Source organism: Oncorhynchus masou, chromosome 28 (assembly GCF_036934945.1).
Source record: "Oncorhynchus masou masou isolate Uvic2021 chromosome 28, UVic_Omas_1.1, whole genome shotgun sequence".
In the NCBI taxonomy this organism is placed as follows: domain Eukaryota; kingdom Metazoa; phylum Chordata; class Actinopteri; order Salmoniformes; family Salmonidae; genus Oncorhynchus; species Oncorhynchus masou.
The window spans coordinates 20,744,400-20,768,879 of record NC_088239.1 but is presented as its reverse complement, the minus strand read 5'-3'; the positions used below and the strand labels follow the sequence as shown (position 1 = coordinate 20,768,879).

Sequence of the window (24,480 nt, the reverse complement as noted above, 5' to 3'; positions counted from 1 at the left end):
TAGTTCAACTCACCACTCCACACCCAGCTAACTAAATAAACTGGTTTAATGACTGGGTCCCGGTCTCCAGGGGGGAATAGACAGGGCAGGAGGGGGTCTGTGAGTGACACGTCCGTGTCCCCCATTATTTTGACAAACACACGAACAAAAAGATGGTCCTCTCTGCCACCCCTGATGCCCACCTGGGCCCCAGACTGTATGGCATATAGCCTGGCATAGTTTGCCCACTGTTGGCTTTAAGGGAGCTCCTACAGCAGGAAGTAATGCCACTCTGTGCCGATATCATAGCTCTCCTCACACTCTCTCTGTTTAGTAGGAGAGGGGGACGAACGCAACAACAAAAAATCAGCAGGTGGACTCTCAACGTCATCAGTGGAAAGTCTGAGTCACCCGTTTTGACTTCAGAACGCCAGCCAGTGCCAGCAATGACCTTCCCCTCTGAAACACCATACCTGTGGTTGACACCCGCTGAGTCGCTAACTCTGTGACTCTGCGGCTGGGTGGGACGAGAGGGACATAATTCAAACAAACTGCGGAGAGATGAGGGCAGTTATAAACATGTTTGTCATCGGCGTCCGACCCAATGCGCCCAAAAGCCGACCAATTCATTTTGGCAAGCTTTCAAATGAATTTATCTTCAAGTGAATGTGAGGCACATAAAATAATCCATTACACAAATGAACCCATGTTACTGTGAACTGGTGTAACACCCATACGTGTCATACTACCCAATACGATATATGACAGCGGAGGCATATGATTCAACCCTGACTTCTAGTTCTTTTTTCCCATTTAGAATACAACAGCAGTGACCAGAAGACAGCCTGTAGGAGACATGAGCTCTACGTCAGCTTCCGGGAGCTGGGCTGGCAGGTAAGGATCAAATACACCCCCCCCCCAACAGTAATTGCAGTGACACACTGGCGGACTACATTACCCACAATATCCATTTGTTCAGAGTAAAGAGAGTTCAAAACGATACAGACATGAGTCAAACATCACAGGTCAAAGAGAAGGTCATTGAAGACTACGGTTGCCAAAAAATGGTAACTTCCCAAAAATTCCCTGGTTTTTCCAGAAAACCTGGAAAGAACGAATCATGAGGAGGGAATAAACAGGATATCCGGAATCCTCCAATCATGATTTCTGGGAAAACCTGGGAATTTGGAGAAATTTACTAGATTGTTGCAACCCTAGTGAAGACATTTGGTAGGTGAAAGCAAACCAACAAGCAGGCTTTTGTACCGATTGAATAACCTTTTAAAGAAGCATTTATAGGGATTTGGTAAGAGCTTAGTGGCCTGTGAACTCTGTCAGGTCACTGGGTGTGTTGGGTAACAGGGGCCACGAACAGTTAATGGAGGGGAAAACATGCAGCCACCTAGGTCCTGCAAAACAATCAACCCCCTGTTAAGACAGCACTGACATCTAGAGGGAAGATGCCAACACACACACACACACAGGCCTATACACACACACACACACACAGAGAGAGAGACTGTAGCAAAACAGCCTGCTGCCTGAGTGATTCCACATGCACTTGTACATTTCTGCACTGATCTGTCCTAGGAGACCCAGTTGAGACTGAAGGTGGTGAAGTAGGACGCTACAGTCCAAAGGGGTTTAGAGTATAAATGCCCTCTGACAATGCTGCGGCTGAACTGGCACTGTTTTACTGAACTGTATATTGTATCCATTAAAACACACAGTACCTTTTTGCCACAGGATTCCGTTTCCAGAGTCATCAGAACACATTGTAGACCCGGGTTTAGCCATATTAAATGTATCCCTCTTGTGATTGTATCAGGACTGGATAATTGCACCTGAGGGCTACGCAGCCAACTACTGTGACGGAGAGTGCTCCTTCCCCCTCAACGCCCATATGAATGCCACCAACCATGCCATTGTGCAGACACTGGTGAGCACTCCAGGAATTGAGCTAATACATTGCTAATAAAGAGCTATATCCTCATTTTCATGGAACCTGAATTTTCATGCAAATCTCCCATTAATGTAAATGTATATTTGATTTGTTAAACAAATGTTTCAAGTGCGCACTTCACGTTAGGAAAGTGACATGGATCCTTCAAGCTGTGCTTGAAGAGGAATGTGACCTCTGACCTCTTGTTGTCTCCTAGGTCCACCTCATGAACCCGGAGAACGTGCCCAAGCCCTGCTGCGCCCCCACCAAGCTGCACGCCATCTCCGTGCTCTACTTTGATGACAACTCCAATGTCATCCTGAAGAAGTACAAGAACATGGTGGTGAGGGCCTGTGGCTGCCACTGACGACCGCCAAACTGCTGCGTCATCATGGTCACCCGCCCATGGGCTGCAGCGGAGACTGTGTGCACACGACATCATGGGTCTGCCTGTTTGTGAGTGTGTGTTGTGTACTACCCTCTCCTCTCCCATACTCAGGGCGAGGAAGGAACTGATAAATGGACCAGACCAATGTGCTGCTCCCCTCCCTTTCAAAACTAAGTGGTGTTCAAGTTCTCAGACGGCTAATGGCCCATTACAGCGAAACAACTCGACGGCGTCGGGGAATTGACTCAATGTTATCTCAATACTGACAGCCAACTTGTTACATGACGTCAGATGTAGTCAAATGACACAAAACATGTAGAAATCCTTTTATAGGACCGCAGGGGAAAAGCATTAGCCTAACTACACCAATTTTAATAGAGATGTATGTATATTGTCTGACTAACCAAAGCCTGATTTTAACATGAACAATCTGCTGAAATATTCATGAAATGTATGCCACGATACATTACAGTTAATGTAAAAAGATCCAGATATTTCCTACTCCTCTTTATGGATTGTACTCAGTTCTTCCGCCATATTCACCTGGCTTCCAAAAATATAATATGGGCCGAACGGAAACAACCACATACTATTTTAGTTGTGAACTCCTCAAAATATCTTCATTGGGTGAATATTTGCCAAGCTCATGCTGGGTGTTCACCAAGCTGGTTCAACAGGTAGCAGGTTGTGGCTTAACTGATGGACTGCTCTGAAGAGGATGACATTCACCTCATCCCTTGGACATCCCGCAAACTGTCATTTCCATGTTATTCCACTCACTGAGTTAACATATCCCCCAAAATTGTGGGAAAATCTATTTGTTGGTCAAACTAGCTGAACAAATGTTTTGAACCAGCTTTCTGAAATTAGCTTGGGTTTGACATTTTGATTTGGTTCATTTCAAAGTAATTGCTACTGTCGATTCATTTACGGATCGGGGCTCTATTCAATACGTATTGCGGAAGTTCAGCATTACAGCGTGATTGAAATTTCAAAGGCAACATTCCTGCATTCATGGTAAACGCTGAATGTCAGTTCAATTGAAAATGACCTTTACATTTCTATTGCACAATCTGTAATCAATTCCTGAATTGAGCCCAATCCTGAAAAAAAGAATTCAACTTTGTGCCTAACCAATCAGAAATCACAAAATATACCTCTAGTAAGCTGCTGTTTACATTTCTTGTGGTCATGTTTAGACTTGTGTGTAAATACGTGTACATTTTCAGCTTATTTATTGCACCACTTAATCACATGCCATATTACAGAGAAAAACAAATTAAAAATACTATTTTTGGAAAAAGACATTTTATTACAAAATCTCATGTGACAACTTGCCTTTTTTTTTTTTTTTTTTTTTTTTTTTTTTTTACAAAATTCATGGGCAGTGTACAACCCACTCACAAAAACAAAATACTGCTTTCCTTCACTGGAGTCTGCCTAGACCATGTACTATCCATAAAGATTTTACTGACAATAAGTGGTTAGCCTCTGAATGCATTCGTTTCCCTTAATTGAGCATTGAATGTAAACTGTCTCACACAGCAACTCCATGCGAACACATTCCCAGACCACTTAAATTTCAACCGCCCCTGAATAGCACACACACAAAAAAAATCTGATCCACTAACACTGTGGGTTGACATTCTATATATGGAGAAAATAAAATAAACTTTGTCGTTGTAATTTATGGACTAAACAAGTCATGAGTGATCATTATATATGGGTGGATAATATATTTTGGGTATTTGTTTTTTTGACATCCCAAGCAACTGAGGTAAACCAAACAAAAACCCCAAAGTAAAATGACCTCATCACCGTTGTGCTTCACTGGGTGTTTGAGTGACACCCTGGGACCTGATATGGGGCTTAATACAACAGAATATTCATCCGCTTTGGAAAATCTATTACATTTACAGCAGACGTTTGTTCTATGCAATATTCTGAATGTTCAATTTTTTTTAAGTCGTCCATGTTGGACACAATCCCTCAAACCATTTGTGAGGGATGTTTCAAACATGGATTAATGACATATGGTTTTCCTTTCATGACAAAATAGCACATTCCATGCATAAGGCATGACTCGAGTGCGCCAAACAGACGATCACAATCATTGTTCATAAAACAGTGAGAACGCCAAAACAGTCCCGAGGCGCCTGACATTGGATCGTGGGACTGAACCTCTTACAGCACTAAAATGGAAAACCAAAAAAATACTTTTACATTCAGACTTTTTGTAGTACAATTGCAATGTCACAGAAGACCACTCACTCACAAAGGGCAGTTTGACATGAAACACTTTCATGCAGCCTTTCCTGTCATAGCCAAAAAGCAGTTGGGGGAATTCGTCAGAAAAATATAGCCAATAAGAGATTGCAGTATGGCATAAGCTAAGAACTCAAACTGGGGGTCCCTGAGAGTTAAGTTAGTTAGGCCGTCACTGGCATGGAAAAAAAGTACCGTCAACGTCACTGGAGGTCACGCGGCTTTGACCCCTGTGCAACAGTAACATTACATCAACGGCTCATGATTGTTCGTTAACATGATTTTCTTAAATCACCAAATGAGCATTAACATTTTATAACTATACAAACTCAGTCAGCTTAATCCAACGTTTTTTTTATATAACCAGCAGGCACTATTTAAGACGACTCTGCTTGAGTTGTCAAGTGTTGGGATGACAATAACGGTATGCATTAAGGTTTGGCCGATTTAAGTACCGCTGGTAAAAAGTGGTTTGCAGAGTCAGCCATTGCTCTCCAGGGGGACTGGGCAGCCCAAACAAAATATATTCACATTTCACACAAACTGGATTATTATAGAATCAGACTGGCCTCGCTCATGAGACATTACAGAGGGGGTTAAAAAGCAGTGCGTTGATGCTACTCCTTTCTGAAAGGAACACGATGGGAGATAAGAGCTGGTCGTTGTGGGTGAGAAGACTCCTCCCATCGGCCAGATATTCTGTGTTGGGTGGAGGAGAGAAGTAATGGTGGATGTTGTTTGGACAATGCTACAGCTCGTCTCGGGCCTGCTTCATCACAAAACTGTGCAGGCTCTCCAAGTCCCGCCCTCCGTGATGCTCCTCACCTTGAGCACCAGCTCTGAACAGCAGCAGGGTGGGGTACCCACGTACCTGTAGAAGAGAAAGGAGACAAAGTCAGCAAGATAACAACCCCTAGCTAGCACCCACCCTCTTCAGTGTTTGCTGATTTGAAGGGAATGGATAGGTATAAACAATATGGTCTTTACTTCACCTAGCCCCCAATGCCTTTACCATATCACGTCCACCTTTCCTTCAGATCAGCCAACTCCGAAGAAAATAATGGTTGCAAATGTTTTTTCTCTTACTATAAACTATGCATGAATCGTCTAGATTGTTTAGCAGTGTGAGTCATAACGTAACACTAATTTAATCAATTCTAACAGTGAGCTTCTAAGAGCCAGACAGGTTGCAGCTGAAGGGACTACTAGTCCAGAGAGCGTCCCATTAATAAAGGTTGCGATGGTTATAAGGGACTGTCTTCAGGGCCATGAGGGAGTCTTGAGATCCACCATTCCTGTTAGAGGAGCACCACTGATTATCCAATCCCGTGATGAGGTGGCTGTGCAGTTTTATGGCTTTTTGAACCATAGTACACAACCCCCGCTAACCCACCATGTATACTTCCTGTGGCGCTGGGTGGCGCTGCTTGTGTGCGTTTATGAACGGAATGTCAAGTTACACAATCAAGGTCTTGCTAATTATACCGCAGAGTATAGTACACTACAGTATTGCTCTTTCTGAGCAATATCTTAGCTACTGACAGTCAATTTACAATTTACACTGAGTGTACAAAACATTTTCATGAAAGGTGAAGGTTATGATCCCTTATTGATGTCACCTGTTAAATCCACTTCAAATCAGTGTACAAAAATCGGAGACGACAGGTTGAAGAAGGATTTTTAATCCTCGAGACAATTGAGACATGGATTGTCTGTATGCCACAAAAAATGTGTCTGTGAACTGGCTATTGTAGTAGTAGTTGCCAGTCGCACCGGTTTGTGTCAAGAACTGCAACGCTGCTGGGTTTTTCACACTCAACAGTTTCCTGTGTGTATCAAGAATGGTCCACCACCCAAAGGACATCCAGCCAACTTGACACAACTGTGGAAAGCATTGGAGTCGACATGAGACAGCATCCCTGTGGAACACTTTCAACACCTTGTAGAGTCCATGTCCCAACAAATTGAGTCTGTTCTGAGCGCAAAAGAAGTTGCAACTCAATATTAGGAAGGTGTTCCTAATGTTTAGTACACTCAGTGTAGAACACCTACTGAAAACCTGTTGCAGATCATCCTTTCCACTGTGCAGTCCACTTTGGCAATCTTCACATCAGTCAGGCCAGGGAACTCCTTCTTGGACAGGTCCTCCCATGCAGGGGCCAGATTCTTACAGTGGCCACACCTGGAGTGGGGGGGAGAGACAAGTCAGTTATGATTATGCAGGTTATCCAGTCAGTGGACCACCGAGGTTCTCTTTCTCTGCGACTGCATCTCAATAGTCGAGTGGTACTTTCATCTAGTGTACCTTTAGTCATGTGCACTGCTGTGACAAAACTGGCATCCATGATATTATTTTCACCTAGCCTAGATCAGGGCAGATAGTAGAGTATTTAGATGGAACTTTAATCTGCGAGGGTGCCGCTCCATTACCTGAGGGGAAATGCACTAGCCTCCTCAACTTCTTACAAATACCACTGACTCAAATAAATATCCAAGATCATACGGCGGGAGATAGATAGTTAAAAAGAGTGTTACTGTATATAAGAGCGCTTACCATGGAGCGTAGAACTTGATGAACGTCAGCCCCTTGGCCACTGTCTCGTCAAAATTGCTCTCTGTGAGTGTAATAACGCCAGACTGCAGGAAAAAAACAGAGGTGATATCAGATTGGATCATTCCTGGTCATGTATTGGTTAATACAGTCCCTTCAGAAAGTGTTCACACTCCTTGACTTTTTCCACATTTTGTTGCGTTACAGCCTGAATTTAAAATTGAGATTTTGTGTCACTGGCCTACACACAATACCCCATAATGTCAAAGTGGAATTATGTTTTTATACATTTTTACAAATGAATAAAAAATGAAAAGCTGAAATGTCTTGGGTCAATAAGTATTCAACCCCTTTGTTAAAGCAAGTTTAAATAAGTTCAGGAGTAAATATTTGCTTAACAAGTCACATGGACTCACTGTGTGCAATAATAGTGTTTAATATAATGTTTTAATGACTAACTCATCTCTGTACCCGACACACAATTATCTGTAAGGTCCTTCAGTAGAGCAGTAAATTTCAAACAGATTCAACCACAAAGACCAGGGAGGTTTTCCAATGCTCAGCAAATCAGGGCACCCATCGGTAGATTGGTAAAAATAAAAAATAAAAAGCTGATATTAAATATCCCTTTGAGCATGGTGAAGTTATACATTACACTGCATAGTGTATCAATAATAATGTATTAATACACCCAGTCACTACAAATATACAGACGTCCTTACTAACTCATGTGCCGGAGAGGAAGGAAACCACTCAGGGATTTCACCATGAGGCCAATGGGTGACTTTACCATTTTACAGAGTTTAAACAGTTACATAGTTTAATGGATGTGGTAGGAGAAACTGAGGATGGATAAAAAATACAATTACTACCCAATACTAACCTAAAATGACAGAGTGAAGACACTAAAGTAATACTGCAAAAAATGTGCCAAAGAAATGAACACAAATCATTATGTTTAGGGGCAAATCCAACAACAAAATCACTGAGTACCACTTCATATTTTCAAGCATGGTGGTGGCTGCATCATGTTATGGGTATTCTTGTCATCGGAAAGGACTAGGGGGTATTTTAGTATTTACAAAAAATGGAAGATACCTAAGCACAGGCAAAATCTTGAAAAAAACCTGCTTCAATTTGCTTTCCAACAGAAACTGGGAGACAAATTCACCTTTCAGTAGGACAATAACCTGAAACAAGGCCAAATATACACTGGACTTGCTTACCAAGATGACATTGAATGTTCTTGAGTGGCCTAGCTACAGTTTTGACTTACAGAACCAGTCAAAAGTTTGGACACCTACTCATTCCAGGGATTTTTTTTTGTCACTATTTTCTACATTGTGGAATAATAGTGAAGACACAAAACTATGAAATAACACATATGGAATCACGAGCAATGGACATTAGACATGAGCAATGGCCATTAAACCAGTGGAAATCTGTCATTTGGTCTGATGAGTCAAAAGTTGAGATTTTTGGTTCCAACCGCCATGTCTTTGTGAAACGCAGAGTAGGTGAATGGATGATCTCCACATGTGTGGTTCCCACCATGAAGCATGGAGGTGATGGTGTGGGGGTGCTTTGCTGGTGACACTGTCTGTGATTTATTTAGAATTTATGGCACACTTAACCAGCATGGCTACCACAGCATTCTCCAGCGATACGCCATCCCATCTGGTTTGCACTTAGTGGGACTATAATTAGTTTTTCAACAGGACAATGACCAAAATCACACCTCCAGGCTGTGTAAGAGCTTTTTGACCAAGAAGGAGAGTGATGCAACAGATGACCTGGCCTCCACAATCACCCGCCCTCAACCCAATTGTGATGGTTTTGGATGAGTTGGACTACAAAGTGAAGGAAAAGCAGCCAACAAGTGCTCAGCATATGTGGGAACTCCTTCAAGACTATTGGAAAAACATTCCTCATTAAGCTGATTGCCAGAATGCTAAGAGTGTGCAAAGCTGTCATCAAGGCAAAGGGTGGCTACTTTGAAGAATCTCAAATATAAAATATATTTTGATTTGTTTAACACCTACATAATTCAATTGGTGTTATTCCATGCCTCAGGACTACCTGGCATGATGACTCCTTGTTGTCCCCAGTCCACCTGGCCGTGCTGCTGCTCCAGTTTCAACTGTTCTGCTTGCAGCTATGGAATCCTGACCTGTTCACCGGATGTGCTACCTGTCCCAGACCTGCTGTTTTCAACTCTCTAGAGACAGCAGGAGTGGTAGAGATACTCTTAATGATCGGCTATGAAAAGCCAACTGACATTTACTCCTGAGGTGCTGACTTACTGCACCCTTGACAACTACTGTGATTATTATTATTTGTCCATGCTAGTCATTTATGAACATTTGAACATCTTGGCCATGTTCTGTTATAATCTCCACCCGGCACAGCCAAAAGATTTTGTGTCTCTCGGCGCCGACAGAGATGGCCGCCTCGCTTCGCGTTCCTAGGAAACTATGCAGTTTTTTGTTTTTTTTACGTGTTATTTCTTACATTAGTACCCCAGGTCATCTTAGGTTTCATTACATACAGCCGAGGAGAACTACTGTATATAAGATCAGCGTCAACTCACCATCAGTACGACCAAGAATATGTTTTTCGCGACGCGGATCCTGTGTTCTGCCTTACAAACAAGACAACGGAATGGATCGCATGCAGCGACCCAAAAAAACGACTCCGAAAAAGAGGGAAACGTGGCGGTCTTCTGGTCAGGCTACGGAGACGGGCACATCGTGCCCCACTTCCTAGCATTCTTCTTGCCAATGTCCAGTCGCTTGACAACAAGGTTGATGAAATCCGAGCAAGGGTAGCATTCCAGAGGGACATCAGAGACTAACGTTCTGTGCTTCACGGAAACATGGCTCACTGGAAAGACGCTCTCGGATGCGGTGCAGCCAGCGGGTTTCTCCACACATCGCGCCGACAGAAACAAACACCTTTCTGGTAAGAAGAGGGGTGGGGATGTATGCCTTATGGCTAACGAGGCATGGTGCGATGAAAGAAACATACAGGAACTCAAATCCTTCTGTTCACCTGATTTAGAATTCCTCTCAATCAAATGTAGACCGCATTATCTACCAAGAGAATTCTCTTCGATTATAATCACAGCCGTATATATCCCCCCCCAAGTAGACACATCGATGGCTCTGAACGAACTTTATTTAACTCTTTGCAAACTGGAAACCATTTATCCGGAGGCTGCATTCATCGTTGCTGGGGATTTTAACAAGGCTAATCTGAAAACAAGACTCCCTAAATATTATCAGCATATCGATTGCGCAACCAGGGGCGGAAAAACCTTGGATCACTGTTACTCTAACTTCCGTGACGCATATAAGGCCCTGCCCCGCCCCCATTTTGGAAAAGCTGACCACGACTCCATTTTGCTGATACCTGCCTACAGACAAAAGCTAAAAAAAGAAGCTACCATGCTGAGGTCTGTCCAACGCTGGTCTGACCAAGCTGACTCCACACTCCAAGACTGCTTCCATCACGTGGACTGGGACATGTTTCATATTGCGTCAAATAACAACATTGACGAATACGCTGATTTGGTGTGCGAGTTCGTTAGAACGTGCATTGAAGATGTCGTTCCCATAGCAACGATTAAAACATTCCCTAACCAGAAACCTTGGATTGATGGCAGCATTCGCGTGAAACTGAAAGCGCAAACCACTGCTTTCAATCAGGGCAAGGTGTCTGGTAACATGACTGAATACAAACAATGCAGCTATTCTCTCCGTAAGGCTATCAAACAAGCTAAGCGTCAGTACAGAGACAAAGTAGAATCCCAATTCAACGGCTCAGACACAAGAGGCATGTGGCAGGGTCTACAGTCAATCACGGACTACAGGAAGAAACCCAGCCCAGTCACGGACAAGGATGTCTTGCTCCCAGGCAGACTAAATAACTTTTTTGCCCGCTTTGAGGACAATACAGTGCCACTGACACTGCCTGCAACGGAAAAATGCGGTCTCTCCTTCACTGCAGCCGAGGTGAGTAAAACATTTAAACGTGTTAACCCTCGCAAGGCTGCAGGCCCAGACGGCATCCCCAGCCGCGCCCTCAGAGCATGCGCAGACCAGCTGGCTGGTGTGTTTACGGACATATTCAATCAATCCCTATATCAGTCTGCTGTTCCCACATGCTTCAAGAGGGCCACCATTGTTCCTGTTCCCAAGAAAGCTAAGGTAACTGAGCTAAACTACTACCGCCCCGTAGCACTCACTTCCGTCATCATGAAGTGCTTTGAGAGACTAGTCAAGGACCATATCACCTCCACCCTACCGGACACCCTAGACCCACTCCAATTTGCTTACCGCTCAAACAGGTCCACAGACGATGCAATCTCAACCACACTGCACACTGCCCTAACCCATCTACAGCTCGGCATTCAACACGATAGTACCCTCCAAGCTCGTCATCAAGCTCGAGACCCTGGGTCTCGACCCCGCCCTGTGCAACTGGGTACTGGACTTCCTGACGGGCCGCCCCCAGGTGGTGAGGGTAGGTAACAACATCTCCTCCCCGCTGATCCTCAACACTGGGGCCCCACAAGGGTGCGTTCTGAGCCCTCTCCTGTACTCCCTGTTCACCCACGACTGCGTGGCCACGCACGCCTCCAACTCAATCATCAAGTTTGCGGACGACACAACAGTGGTAGGCTTGATTACCAACAATGACGAGACGGCCTACAGGGGGGAGGTGAGGGCCCTCGGAGTGTGGTGTCAGGAAAATAACCTCACACTCAACGTCAACAAAACGAAGGAGATGATTGTGGACTTCAGGAAACAGCAGAGGGAACACCCCCCTATCCACATCGATGGAACAGTAGTGGAGAGAGTAGCAAGTTTTAAGTTCCTCGGCATACACATCACAGACAAACTGAATTGGTCCACTCACACAGACAGCATTGTGAAGAAGGCGCAGCAGCGCCTCTTCAACCTCAGGAGGCTGAAGAAATTCGGCTTGTCACCAAAAGCACTCACAAACTTCTACAGATGCACAATCGAGAGCATTCTGGCGGGCTGTATCACCGCCTGGTACGGCAACTGCTGCGCCCTCAACCGTAAGGCTCTCCAGAGGGTAGTGAGGTCTGCACAACGCATCACCGGGGGCAAACTACCTGCCCTCCAGGACACCTACACCACCCGATGTTACAGGAAGGCCATAAAGATCATCAAGGACATCAACCACCCGAGCCACTGCCTGTTCACCCCGCTATCATCCAGAAGGCGAGGTCAGTACAGGTGCATCAAAGCTGGGACCGAGAGACTGAAAAACAGCTTCTATCTCAAGGCCATCAGACTGTTAAACAGCCACCACTAACATTGAGTGGCTGCTGCCAACACACTGACACTGACTCAACTCCAGCCACTTTAATAATGGGAATTGAATGGGAAATGATGTAAATATATCACTAGCCACTTTAAACAATGCTACCGTATATAATGTTACTTACCCTACATTATTCATCTCATATGCATACGTATATACTGTACTCTATATCATCGACTGCATCCTTATGTAATACATGTATCACTAGCCACTTTAACTATGCCACTTTGTTTACATACTCATCTCATATGTATATACTGTACTCGATACCATCTACTGTATCTTGCCTATGCTGCTCTGTACCATCACTCATTCATATATCTTTATGTACATATTCTTTACCCCCTTACACTCTGTATAAGACAGTAGTTTAGGAATTGTTAGTTCGATTACTTGTTGGTTATTACTGCATTGTCGGAACTAGAAGCACAAGCATTTCGCTACACTCGCATTAACATCTGCTAACCATGTGTATGTGACAAATAAATTTGATTTGATTTTGATTTGAAGAGCCTGGTTCCTCTCTAGGTTTCTTCCTAGGTTTTGGCCTTTCTAGGGAGTTTTTCCTAACCACCGTGCTTCTACACCTGCATTGCTTGCTGTTTGGTGTTTTAGGGTGGGTTTCTGTACAGCACTTTGAGATATCAGCTGATGTTCGAAGGGCTATATAAATAAATTTGATTTTGATTTGTAATTTCATAGTTTTGACATCTTCACTATTATTCTACAATGTAGAAAATAGTACAAATAAAGAAACCGTGGAATGAGTAGGTATGTCCAAACTTTTGACCGGTACTGTAAATTGTCTTAACTCTGGAAAGACCTGAGAATGGCTGTCTAGCTATAATCAGCAACCCACTTGACAGAACTTGAACAATTTTTATATTGTACGATCCAGGTTTGCAAAGCTCTTAGAGACTTACCCAGAAAGACACACAGATGTTAGAATCACCTTTGGCAGCGATTACATGTATTGACTCAGGGGTGTGAATATTTATCTAAATGCTATATTTCTTTGTGCAAAAAAAATCTAAAAACATGTTTTCACTTTGGTATTGTGTGTAGATGGGTTAGAGAAAAAAATAGATATTGAATCCATTTTTTAATTTAGGCTGTAACACAACTAAATGTGGAATCAGTGAAGGGGTATGAATACTTTCTGAAGGCAGTGTATGTCCACAAGACCAGTAGTCTAAATTCCTACACCGAACACCCGTGACTAATCGAGCTTGTGTTGTATTGGAATTAGCTTTGGATCTCTCCTTAAACGACTCGTCCCATGTCTTTATTCAAGGTTGATGTCACTGTTCACACTGAACACTATATCCGAGATGCCTTGGCATGGGCGGAAGGAAATAGCTAGCCTGCCCATAATTGCTAGGTCTAGTTGACCGTTGTGCAGCAGAGGCCTATGCCTGGTGTAGACTGTAGTCTACAGCGTAGGCCTGAGCGGGCTAGATGGTAATCTCACTGCTAAAACATCTGCCCGAGAGCTTGTTCACTCATTAAGTATCTGGAGAAGAAACTTGCTGCCCACACACAACAGGGTACCCGCCCCCACAATGAGATCTCGGCGTAACAGTGACCAATGTTAAGAGTTTTAAAATAGCATGTGGAGTATTTAAAGTCTGGAAGGCACATGTGCTTGGCCTCACGGTACCTGAGAGAAACAGTCAAACACACACACACCTCTTTGGCAGGTTCGGGGCTGGGTACTGGGATCTCGTTAGCATTTGGGTGCACGTCATCCTCCTTAGTCGCAGCCTTAACCTGGTTGTTGACAAAGTCCTTCAGAGATTCCAGGTCCCGCTTGCCTCTGTACTGATCCGCCTGGACAGACAAACAGCAGCAATGGAAAGGGTTAACAAATTGACTTAATGGTAAAGCAATAACCCTTAAAAGCTTAAATGTGTTACAGAACACAATGACACAAGGTCTTCAGTGTGCTAGCCAACCAAACTACGTACCTTCTCTCCGTCCTTGAAGAAGAGCAGGGTGGGGTAGCCACGCACAGCGTTCTCAGAGCACACCTCGTAGTGCTGGGTACAGTCCACCTGGCCAATCAAACAACACACCAGTTTATTCAGAATTCATTCAGCATATCCAGCTCATACCTAGTATGTCATACTTCACATTTAACTTCTGTAGCTGGTAAAGATAGCTAGTTGTGCTTTTAACTTGGAAATATCAACATGCAATTCAATACAAACAACAGGCAACAGCCATAAATAACATTTGTTCAGTGGGTTGTATTATCTCATTGTACAAACAAAATGACTCGTCAGAAGATCCGTGTCCTGGTCTTGTTACATAGATAAGTGACTCCGCTACACTGCTGTTGCTCAGGCAGGGTTGGAACTTGTCACCAACCTTGCCGATCTTGATGTTGTCTGAGTGCTCAAAGCTGGTGGCCAGCTGCTCCCAGGTGGGGGCCATGGCCTTGCAGTGACCACACCAGGGGGCAAAGAACTTGACAAAGTGGGACCCTGTGGAGAGGAGAAAAAAAAGAAAAGGAAATTATACTTAATACATACATAAATGTACACCAGGAATAGCTGCAATCTGAACAAACTAATTATAAAGCATTTTAGAGGTACATAATAGCTTAAGTTATAGGGTATGAGCGTCTTAGTTTAAGGATGGGTTACGAGTTGATGGAATAACATGAGAAATTACATCAACTACAAAAATGGCCTATGCAATGCGTCCCTAGAGACTAAAATAAAACGGAGCTCACAGAGGTTAAATGCTACTGATTACACAATTGTCACAGTTAATCTTGCCCAGATTTAAATGTGAGACCCATAAAAACATTCCTCTTACAAATGACCTTGTCATATCCTGCATTTTTTTCTCCAAAACAGGAATAATTTATTTTTCTTCTCAACCTTAATATACGACTAAAAACCAGACTTAAAGGGATACTTTGGGGAGTTTGGCAACGAGGCCCTTTATCTACTTCCCCAGAGTCAGATGAACTCATGGATACCATTTTTATGTCTCTGCGTGTGGTTTGAAGGAAGTAATTGCTAACTAGCATTAGCACAATGACCGGAAGTCTACAGGTATCTGCTAGCATGCAAGCAGACACCCATAGACTTCAAGTCATTGTGCTAATGCTAGTTAGCACTGGCTCGTGAAACTACTTCCAACTTCCTTCATACTGGACACAGATACATCAAAATGAGGAAGTCTGACTCTGGGGGAAGAATACTGAACTCTCAAAACTTGTGCACAAGTTTGTTTACATCCCTGTTAGTGAGCATTTCTTCTTTGACAAGATAATCAATTCACCTGACATGGCATAACAAGAAGCTGATTAAACAGCATGGTCATTACACAGATGCACCTTGTGCTGGGGACAATAAAAGGTCACTTTAAAATGTGAAGTTGTGTCACACAACACAATGCCATGGATGTCTCAAGTTGAGGGAGCACGCAATTGGCATGCTGACTGCAGCAATGTCCACCAGAGCTGTTGCCTGAGAATTTAATGTTAATTTCTCTAGCATAAGCCACTTTCAATTTTGCAGTACAACTAACCGGTGTCACAACCACAGACCACGCGTAACAACGCCAGCCCAGGACCTCAACATCTGGCTTCTTCCCCCGTGGGATCAACTGAAACTAGCCGCCCGGACAACTAATGAAACTGAGGAGTATTTCTATTTTATATTTTTATTCAGTACAGAAAATCCCCAAAGTATCCCTTTAAGAGCTGCAATTTCATTGGGACAATTATCATGACCATTTACTTTTGTTGTGCTTGTCCAGTGACCGGAAACATGCTGTTTGCCTGAGAAATGTAGCGTGGATTGCATCATGGTTTCAAGGAAATGACGGCACCTAAATTATGTTAAACTTTGTAGAAACTCAGGTCTAAAGAGACAAGCCTGGTCCCAGGTCTGTGTGTGCCGTCTTGCCCACTCCTATGGAGCATGACAATTGCAAGTTGGCAAGACAGTAGAAACAGTTCTTGGACCAGGCTATAAAGAGACCGTTGCCACGTCTGTGGTAATGATCAATCCCAGTCCTCCCCCCACATTACCTTTAGAGATGTGGGCCTTGAAGTTGCTGGCGGTGAGGTCATACAGGCCCTGCTTTGGCTCTGGAGCTTTGGGAGGCTCCAGCTCAGTCTCTGGCTCCTGCAGAACATCATGCCACACGTCAAATAAAGACTACCATCACATCACATTAGTCTCAAATAGTTTCCATTTCAATATATAATAATAATAAATAATAATAATAATAATAATAATAATGATTAAAAAAAGAATATGCCATTTAGCAGATGCTTTAATCCAAAGCGACCTAGTTACGCGTGCATATATTTTACATATGGGTGGCCCCGGGAATCGAACCTACAATACAATACTACCAACTGAGCCATACAGGATCACCTACTGTTTTATTTAGATCACTTGGGTGACCTCTCTCCTTACCACAGGCTCCTCCTGCACATTGTTGAGCATCCAGGTCTCCAGAGACTGCAGGTCCCTGGGGCCTTGGTACTTCATCGCCTCCTGCTCGGGCTTGAACAGCATCAACCTGCAAACAAGACAGGGATCAATGAGATCATACAACTCAATGACTAGGGCTTGGCCATACTGCTCTGCTGTATCAACATACTCAAAATACACCAAATTGGTAAATTCCGTTGTCATTACATGCATTGCAACTCATGTCATGTTCATGGCTAATAAAATGTTAATACTTTTATTTGTGACAGTTGTTTTTTTCCCCCAACAGTAATTTATAAGCATGTTAGGGTCTAAATGCATGTCAATGTTCACTGCTGGGGCCTCCCGGGTGGCGCAGTGGTTAAGGGCGCTGTACTGCAGCGCCAGCTGTGCCATCAGAGTCCCTGGGTTCGCGCCCAGGCTCTGTCGTAACCGGCCGTGACCGGGAGGTCCAGTGTACCCTCCGACACATTGGTGCGGCTGGCTTCCGGGTTGGATGCGCGCTGTGTTAAGAAGCAGTACGGCTGGTTGTGTATCGGAGGACGCATGACTTTCAACCTTCGTCTCTCCCGAGCCCGTACGGGAGTTGTAGCGATGAGACAAGATAGTAGCTACTACAACAATTGGAAACCACGAAATTGGGTAGAAAAAGGGATTAAAAAATAATGTTCACTGCTCTTTGTTTATTTTTTATTATTTTTTATTTATTCATTTAACCAGGTAGGCAAGTTGAGAACAAGTTCTCATTTACAATTGTGACCTGGCCAAGATAAAGCAAAGCAGTTCGACACATACAACAACACAGAGTTACACATGGAGTAAAACAAACATAGTCAATAATACAGTATAAACAAGTCTATATACGATGTGAGCAAATGAGGTGAGATAAGGGAGGTAAAGGCAAAAAAAAGGCCATGGTGGCAAAGTAAATACAATATAGCAAGTAAAACACTGGAATGGTAGATTTGCAATGGAAGAATGTGCAAAGTAGAAATAAAAATAATGGGGTGCAAAGGAGCAAAATTAATTAATTAATTAAATACAGTAGGGAAAGAGGTAGATGTTTGGGCTAAATTATAGGTGGGCTATGTACAGGTGCAGTAATCTGTGAGCTGCTCTGACAGTTTGTGCTTAAAGCTAGTGAGGGAGATAAGTGTTTCCAGTTTCAGAGATTTTTGTAGTTCGTTCCAGTCATTGGCAGCAGAGAACTGGAAGGAGAGGCGGCCAAAGAAAGAATTGGTTTTGGGGGTGACTAGAGAGATATACCTACTGGAGCGTGTGCTACAGGTGGGAGATGCTATGGTGACCAGCGACCTGAGATAAGGGGGGACTTTACCTAGCAGGGTCTTGTAGATGACATGGAGCCAGTGGGTTTGGCGACGAGTATGAAGCGAGGGCCAGCCATCGAGAGCGTACAAGACGCAATGGTGGGTAGTATATGGGGCTTTGGTGACAAAACGGGTTACACTGTGATAGACTGCATCCAATTTGTTGAGTAGGGTATTGGAGGCTATTTTGTAAATGACATCGTCAAAGTCGAGGATTGGTAGGATGGTCAGTTTTACAAGGGTGTGTTTGTCAGCATGAGTGAAGGATGCTTTGTTGCGAAATAGGAAGCCAATTCTAGATTTAAACTTTGGATTGGAGATGTTTGATATGGGTCTGGAAGGAGAGTTTACAGTCCAACCAGACACCTACGTTTTTGTAGTTGTCCATGTCAGAGCCGTCCAGAGCCGCCCAGAGTAGTGATGTTGGACAGGCGGGTAGGTGCAGGTAGCGATAGGTTGAAGAGCATGCATTTAGTTTTACTTGTATTTAAGAGCAATTGGAGGCCACGGAAGGAGAGTTGTATGGCATTGAAGCTTGCCTGGAGGGTTGTTAACACAGTGTCCAAAGAAGGGCCAGAAGTATGCAGAATGGTGTCGTCTGCGTAGAGGTGGATCACAGACTCACCAGCAGCAAGATTGACCTCATTGATGTATACAGAGAAGAGAGTCGGTCCAAGAATTGAACCCTGTGGCACCCCCATAGAGACTGCCAGAGGTCCGGACAGCAGACCCTCCGATTTGACACACTGAACTCTATCAGAGAAGTAGTTGGTGAACAAGGCGAGGCAATCATTTGAGAAACCAAATTTGTGGTTTATACCAGTAGCAAAATAGTGCCTCAAAATGGTGAGGTATACTCAACTTATCCAATAAGAAATCCAAGAAGAATCTGTTCTATTGCACAGTGTTTTGCTATGGTATTCCCTAATGCAGAGGTTTTCAAACTGGGGTCAATTGTGGATACCATTTGTATGTCTCTGGGTCCAGTATGGAGGAAGTTAAGAGGTAGTTTCACTGGAAGTCATGCTAACTGTTCATCAAACTCTAGGGAAGTAGATAAATGACTTCATTGCTAAAATCAAGCTAATTACATGTTTTTTTTCTGTATAGAAAATTATTAGAAAGAGGAGGAAAGGAAGCGCTACTAAGGTACAAAATAGTAAATGTTGGTAGACAGAAGGTGCTCTTTGGTAAACGGGGTGAATTGGTCATCAAATAAGAATGGAGGACCAAGGCACTTCGTATAATTAATTAAAATGCCTTTATTTGTATGGCATGTTCAATAGATTTTTTTAAACTACGCGTTTCGGCTAAAATTATTAGTTGTGCTATCTATGTTGTAATTTTCAGAATAGAAAAACAGTTTTGGTGCAGTAGTGCGGGTTCGACGAGCCAAACCCAATGAATATAGTTAGTCACGAATGTTTGATCTTGAACAGAATTTACAACATCAATCAACATGTCTCAGTCAAAATTGTACAGCCAGAAGTAAAGAAAAAAATGGGAGTCTGTAACTGTCTGTAACAGTCTGTAACAAATGTCAAATCATATTTTTTGCCGAGATGGCAGTCAATTTGAGTAAAGTTGTGTTTTACGTTATCACGCAATGACATCACAACGTCATTTAGCAACTTTTAGCAACAAATCAACCTGCCTCTAGCAACTTAACTTGAAAAATAGTTGGCAGCACTAACTGTTACTCTCTCGCGGGAATGTCACCAAGGGTATGTAGGTAGCCAAACGTAGCTGCTGCTCATTCCGTTTGCACGAAAATTGATAGTTAAAAAAAAGTAAGGCCTGCGTCCATAGAGACATATACCAGCTCTACTGATAGTACTGCTACTACCAGCAGTACTACACCTGCCACCTGTTGACGACACAAGTTGTTCGGCTTCCACAAGCACATCCAATGCTAGCATCAGTAATTCTACATTTGTTGTTAGCCCAGCTGGCATGGACACTGACAGTTCTGAATCTGATGCAGCAGAAGAGCTACTGTCCCCTGACCCGGGAAAGCACCAACAACAGACAGGGACATTGGACCATTGAAGAGGCGCAAATATGATAACTACATTGATTTGGGGTTCCCTTAGTATATTGGGAGTAGTGCCTTTCCTCAGCCACAGTGTGTTATATGTCCAAGAAGAAACTGTTCTATTGCACAATGTTACCGAGTGGCTAGGACAGGCAAGCCCCACACTATTGTGGAGGACTTAATTCTTCCTGCTGCCGCGGATATGGCTGGGACAATGCTGGGGAAAAGGCCAAAAAAACTATACAGATACGGCTTCAAACAACACTGTTTCATGACGCATCAGTGACATGGCAGGAGATGTTTTGAAACAATTACTGCTTCGCATACAAGCCAGTGAATTCTATGCGTTACAGCTGGATGAGTCAACAGGCGTGGTGGGGCTGGCACAACTGGTGGGCCTGGCATATGACCGTTACGTTTATGGGGGGTCAATTAAGGAAGACATCCTGTTCTGCAAACCACTGGAAACAATGACAAGAGGAGAGGATATTTTTAAAGTACTGGACAGCTTTGTGACATCAAATGGACTTTGGTGGTCAAGATGTGTTTGTATCTGTACTGATGGCTCAAAAGCCATGACAGGGAGACATAGTGGAGTGTTAACGCGCATGCAAACAGTACACTGCAGCATCCACCCAGAGGCTCTTGCTGCCAAGGGAATGCCTGACAGCTTGAAAGATGTTTTGGACACTACAGTGAAAATGGTTAACTTTGTTAAAGCAAGGCCCCTGAACTCGTGTATTTTATGCATTATTCAATGATATGGGCAGAAACCATGTAACGCTTTTAGAACATACAGAAGTGCGCTGGTTATTAAGGGGCAAAGTATTAACATGTTTTTTTTATTGAGAGACAAGGTTAAAGTTTTCTTTACTGACCAACATTTTCACTTGTCTGACCGCTTTCATAATGACGAGTTTCTCACATGACTGGCCTATCTGGGTGATGTTTTTTCTCACATGAACGATCTGAATCTAGGATTACAGGGACTCTCCGCAACAATATTCAATTTGCGGGACAAAATTGAGGCTATGATTAAGAAATTGGAGCTCTTCTCTGTCTGCAATAACAAGGACAACACACAGGTCTTTCCATCATTGTATGTGTAAATTAACTCAAACTTAGGGACAATGTCAAATGTGATATAGCAAAGCACCTGATTGAGCTGGGTGCGCAATTACTTTCCCGAAACAAACGACTGGATTCGTTATCCCTTTCATGCCCTGCCTCCAGTCCACTTACCGATATCTGAACAAGAGAACCTCATCGAAATTGCAACAAGTGGTCCTGTGAAAATTGAATTTAATCAGAAGCCACTGCCAGATTTCTGGATAGGGCTGTGCTCAGAGTATCCTGCCTTGGCAAATCGAGCTGTTAAGACACTGATGCCCTTTGCAACCATATACCTATGTAAGAGTGGATTCTCAGCCCTCACTAGCATGAAAACTAAATACAAGCACAGACTGTGCGTGGAAAATGATTTAAGACAGATTCTCTCCAATACAACCCAACACTGCAGAGTCATCACTGCATCCTTTCAAGCACACCCTTCTCATTAACCTGTGGTGAGTTAGTCACAATTTGATGAACAAATAAGGTTTTATATGTAAGATGGCTAAATAAAGAGCTAAATTATTGATTATTATTATATTATTGTTTGTGCCCTGGTCCTATAAGAGCTCTTTGTCACTTCCCACGAGCCAGGATGTGTGTGACAAAACTCAATCATTCTTAAGTTTAATAAATGTATCGTATAGTGTGTGTGTGGCAGGCTTACAATGATGGCAAAAAAACAACATTTGAGAGTGCGCTGACCCTGGTGCTAGAGGGGGTACGCAGCTGGAGGTTGAATGTTTGACGGTGTACAGCCTATAAAACGTTTCGGAACCACTGCTCTACACCACCAAGATACCTTTCTAGCTAATAGACTTAAGAGTTTACACTTCCTTTTCCAATGAACTGTGGGGAGGACAAAATAATTCATAGATTTGGTGGACAGTTTCATTGTCAAATATTGATTAGTTCTACATGTCATTATCATTCACCTGATGACAAGACGTGATAATATATTTTTTGCTCATGTAAAGGTTGTCACACTGCTTACTTAGCGAGTACCACGTTCTCTCCAATTCAGCCCATACCTGGCACGAACACGAGACCTCTGCCTCACAAACACACGTGACCGTCATCCCTCAAGCATCTTCTGAGGCGACACAAGCGGGACACTTCAGGCTGAGGATTAAGTTTCACACATCCCCATTTGCTACACTAACATATGATGGGGGTGCCTGTGCAAGAAAAACGCCGGCTCTAATGAATACGCCCCTGTACTTACGTGGGGTACCCCCTGATGCCATGGACGTTGGAGCAGAACTTGACGTCCTGAGTGCAGTCAACCTTTACAACGTAGGCGGGCGGCGACTCCATGCTGTTGTATTTCTCCGCCATCTCGTTCCATGTCCCTTGTAGGCTCTGGCAGTGACCACACCTGAAAAGACAATGCAGCAGAGAATTGTTGTTTTTTGGCCAGCGCTACAGATGGCTATATCGGTTCGTTAATACACGACTAGTAAAGGTCCTGTGCAATACTTTTGTAAAAAATTAAATGTGTTTTATCTAGATTTTTTTTTTAGTTGCTGCAGCACCCTCAGCACCCCTACTTCCGACAGCTATGCTTGTAACTGTATATGGGGAGCTGTGACACTTCACATGAGTATCAAGGAACCATTGGGAGGAGACCAGAAATACTTTTGAGGTGGTGAATCTGAGAATATAAAACATCTTTTTTACTTCAATGATTATGGACTACGTTTTTCTATAAGCCTTTATGTCAGCAAAGACACCAACATATTTTATATCCCATTTAGGCCTAACTACAGCAGGTAGATTAGTCATTGGGTTCAAAAAACTGACATTTTTAGGCACAGTTTTAGTGCGTGCGTGTTTACGTGAGTCAGTGCCTGCCACGTAAACGGTCACAGCAGGAGCGAATCATGAAATGATCTATTCCTCCACTGTACTGTTAGCTAGAAAGCTGCAGCACAGTAGAAACATTTAAGCAGCTAAATGAACACTTTGAACAAAAAAAAACACTGCGCTGTGCATGTAGCGACTTTGTCAACTACAATTGTAAAGTACGGGACAGTTCAAGTTGAAACGTGACTTTAGAAGGTTCGCTAGTTTAAATAGCTATACCAACATTTAGCAGCATGCTACCTGATGTTAGCTAACGCTCGAGTAATAGCCAACGCGTTAGCCAGATTACATTGATCTTTCATCAAATGCAAGGACGGAATAACATGTTATATACAACAGCCATATCATATGTGTAACTAAAAACAAGCTGGCTTACTAACTTAGATAAATAGTTATATCGGTAACCAGTTAGCCGGCAAAAAGCTACGCTATTAGCTAGGTAACGTTTACTAGTAGCAGCAATCAAAGTTAGAAGCTTGCCCATCATGACAATTTGAAAATGAGACAGCTTGCTAATGTAGTTAAGGACATATGGTAACGTTATCTGAACATTGTCGATAACTTTACAAACTGCTAGCTGCTAACGTTGGCTAATCCATTCATTCAGGTTAAAACTTGAAAAAACGTGTGCTTACCATGGGGCGAAGAACATGACAAAGTGAGGAGCTGTGGGGACAGCATCGTTGAACATATCCACCGTATACGTGTGCTTGGCATGTTCATCTTCTTCTACATCAGCGTTGCAAAATATATTACCAAAAAGTAACGCACAATAAATAACACACAACATAAAAGGTGTGCAATTCATTGCTGATGAGGCCATGATCCCGTCGGTGAATACTTGGACAGCCCCTAGCCCTACTGCTGACTTTTCGGGAATCTGGATAGAGCCAATGCATAGCGAGACGCTCTGAACAATGGTTGCTGGCGTTTTACAGGTGGAGATGCAAAGCAGATTAGATAGAGATCTGTGGCATCACGAAAATGGTGCACTTCAAACACTCCTGAACAATCTCTTAACACGTTTAAATCCAGATGCTTTCACAATTAGAGCAGCTAGTATCAAAGTTTGCAACTTTTCAGTGTTGGTTACATTTAATTCATTTGCTTCATTCATTCGTTATTTCTGTCAGCCAGCCTCGTTGCTAGGTATACACATTCTTTTAAATAGTTTATTTGAGTAAGGACAGATATTGTCATG

General features: G+C 43.2%; 2 protein-coding genes across 2 annotated transcripts in view; one reads left to right on the top strand and one right to left on the bottom strand.

Moving 5' to 3' along the window:
- Positions 1-3,676, top strand: part of bmp6 (bone morphogenetic protein 6) — a 39,723-nt gene extending 36,047 nt beyond the window's left edge. Inside the window, exons 5-7 of the mRNA XM_064941532.1 lie at positions 797-873; positions 1,808-1,918; positions 2,139-3,676. Coding sequence (XP_064797604.1) covers positions 797-873; positions 1,808-1,918; positions 2,139-2,288 — 338 coding nt within the window. The 3' untranslated portion in view covers positions 2,289-3,676. The remainder of the gene's footprint in view (positions 1-796; positions 874-1,807; positions 1,919-2,138) is intronic.
- txndc5 (thioredoxin domain containing 5) lies at positions 3,528-24,211 on the bottom strand. Its single transcript, XM_064941533.1, has 10 exons — positions 23,915-24,211; positions 22,639-22,791; positions 16,923-17,028; positions 16,529-16,625; positions 14,851-14,966; positions 14,448-14,534; positions 14,170-14,310; positions 7,129-7,211; positions 6,627-6,756; positions 3,528-5,445 (listed from the first exon to the last, which is right to left on the bottom strand). The coding sequence occupies exons 1-10, from the start codon at positions 24,100-24,102 to the stop codon at positions 5,323-5,325; spliced, it is 1,224 nt and encodes a 407-aa protein (XP_064797605.1). The 5' UTR covers positions 24,103-24,211; the 3' UTR covers positions 3,528-5,322.
- Positions 24,212-24,480: the final 269 nt, after the last annotated feature.

Bases quoted from the DNA above. Each gene is read 5' to 3' on its own strand.
- txndc5 (XM_064941533.1), bottom strand. From the start codon at position 24,102: ATGGCCTCATCAGCAATGAATTGCACACCTTTTATGTTGTGTGTTATT. The intron at 14,967-16,528 runs GTAATGTGGGGG...TCCTCTCCACAG, and splicing joins CAAGGCCCACATCTCTAAAG to GGTCCCACTTTGTCAAGTTC. The intron at 7,212-14,169 runs GTGTGTGTGTGT...TTTTTCCTGCAG, and splicing joins GCCCCGAACCTGCCAAAGAG to TCTGGCGTTATTACACTCAC.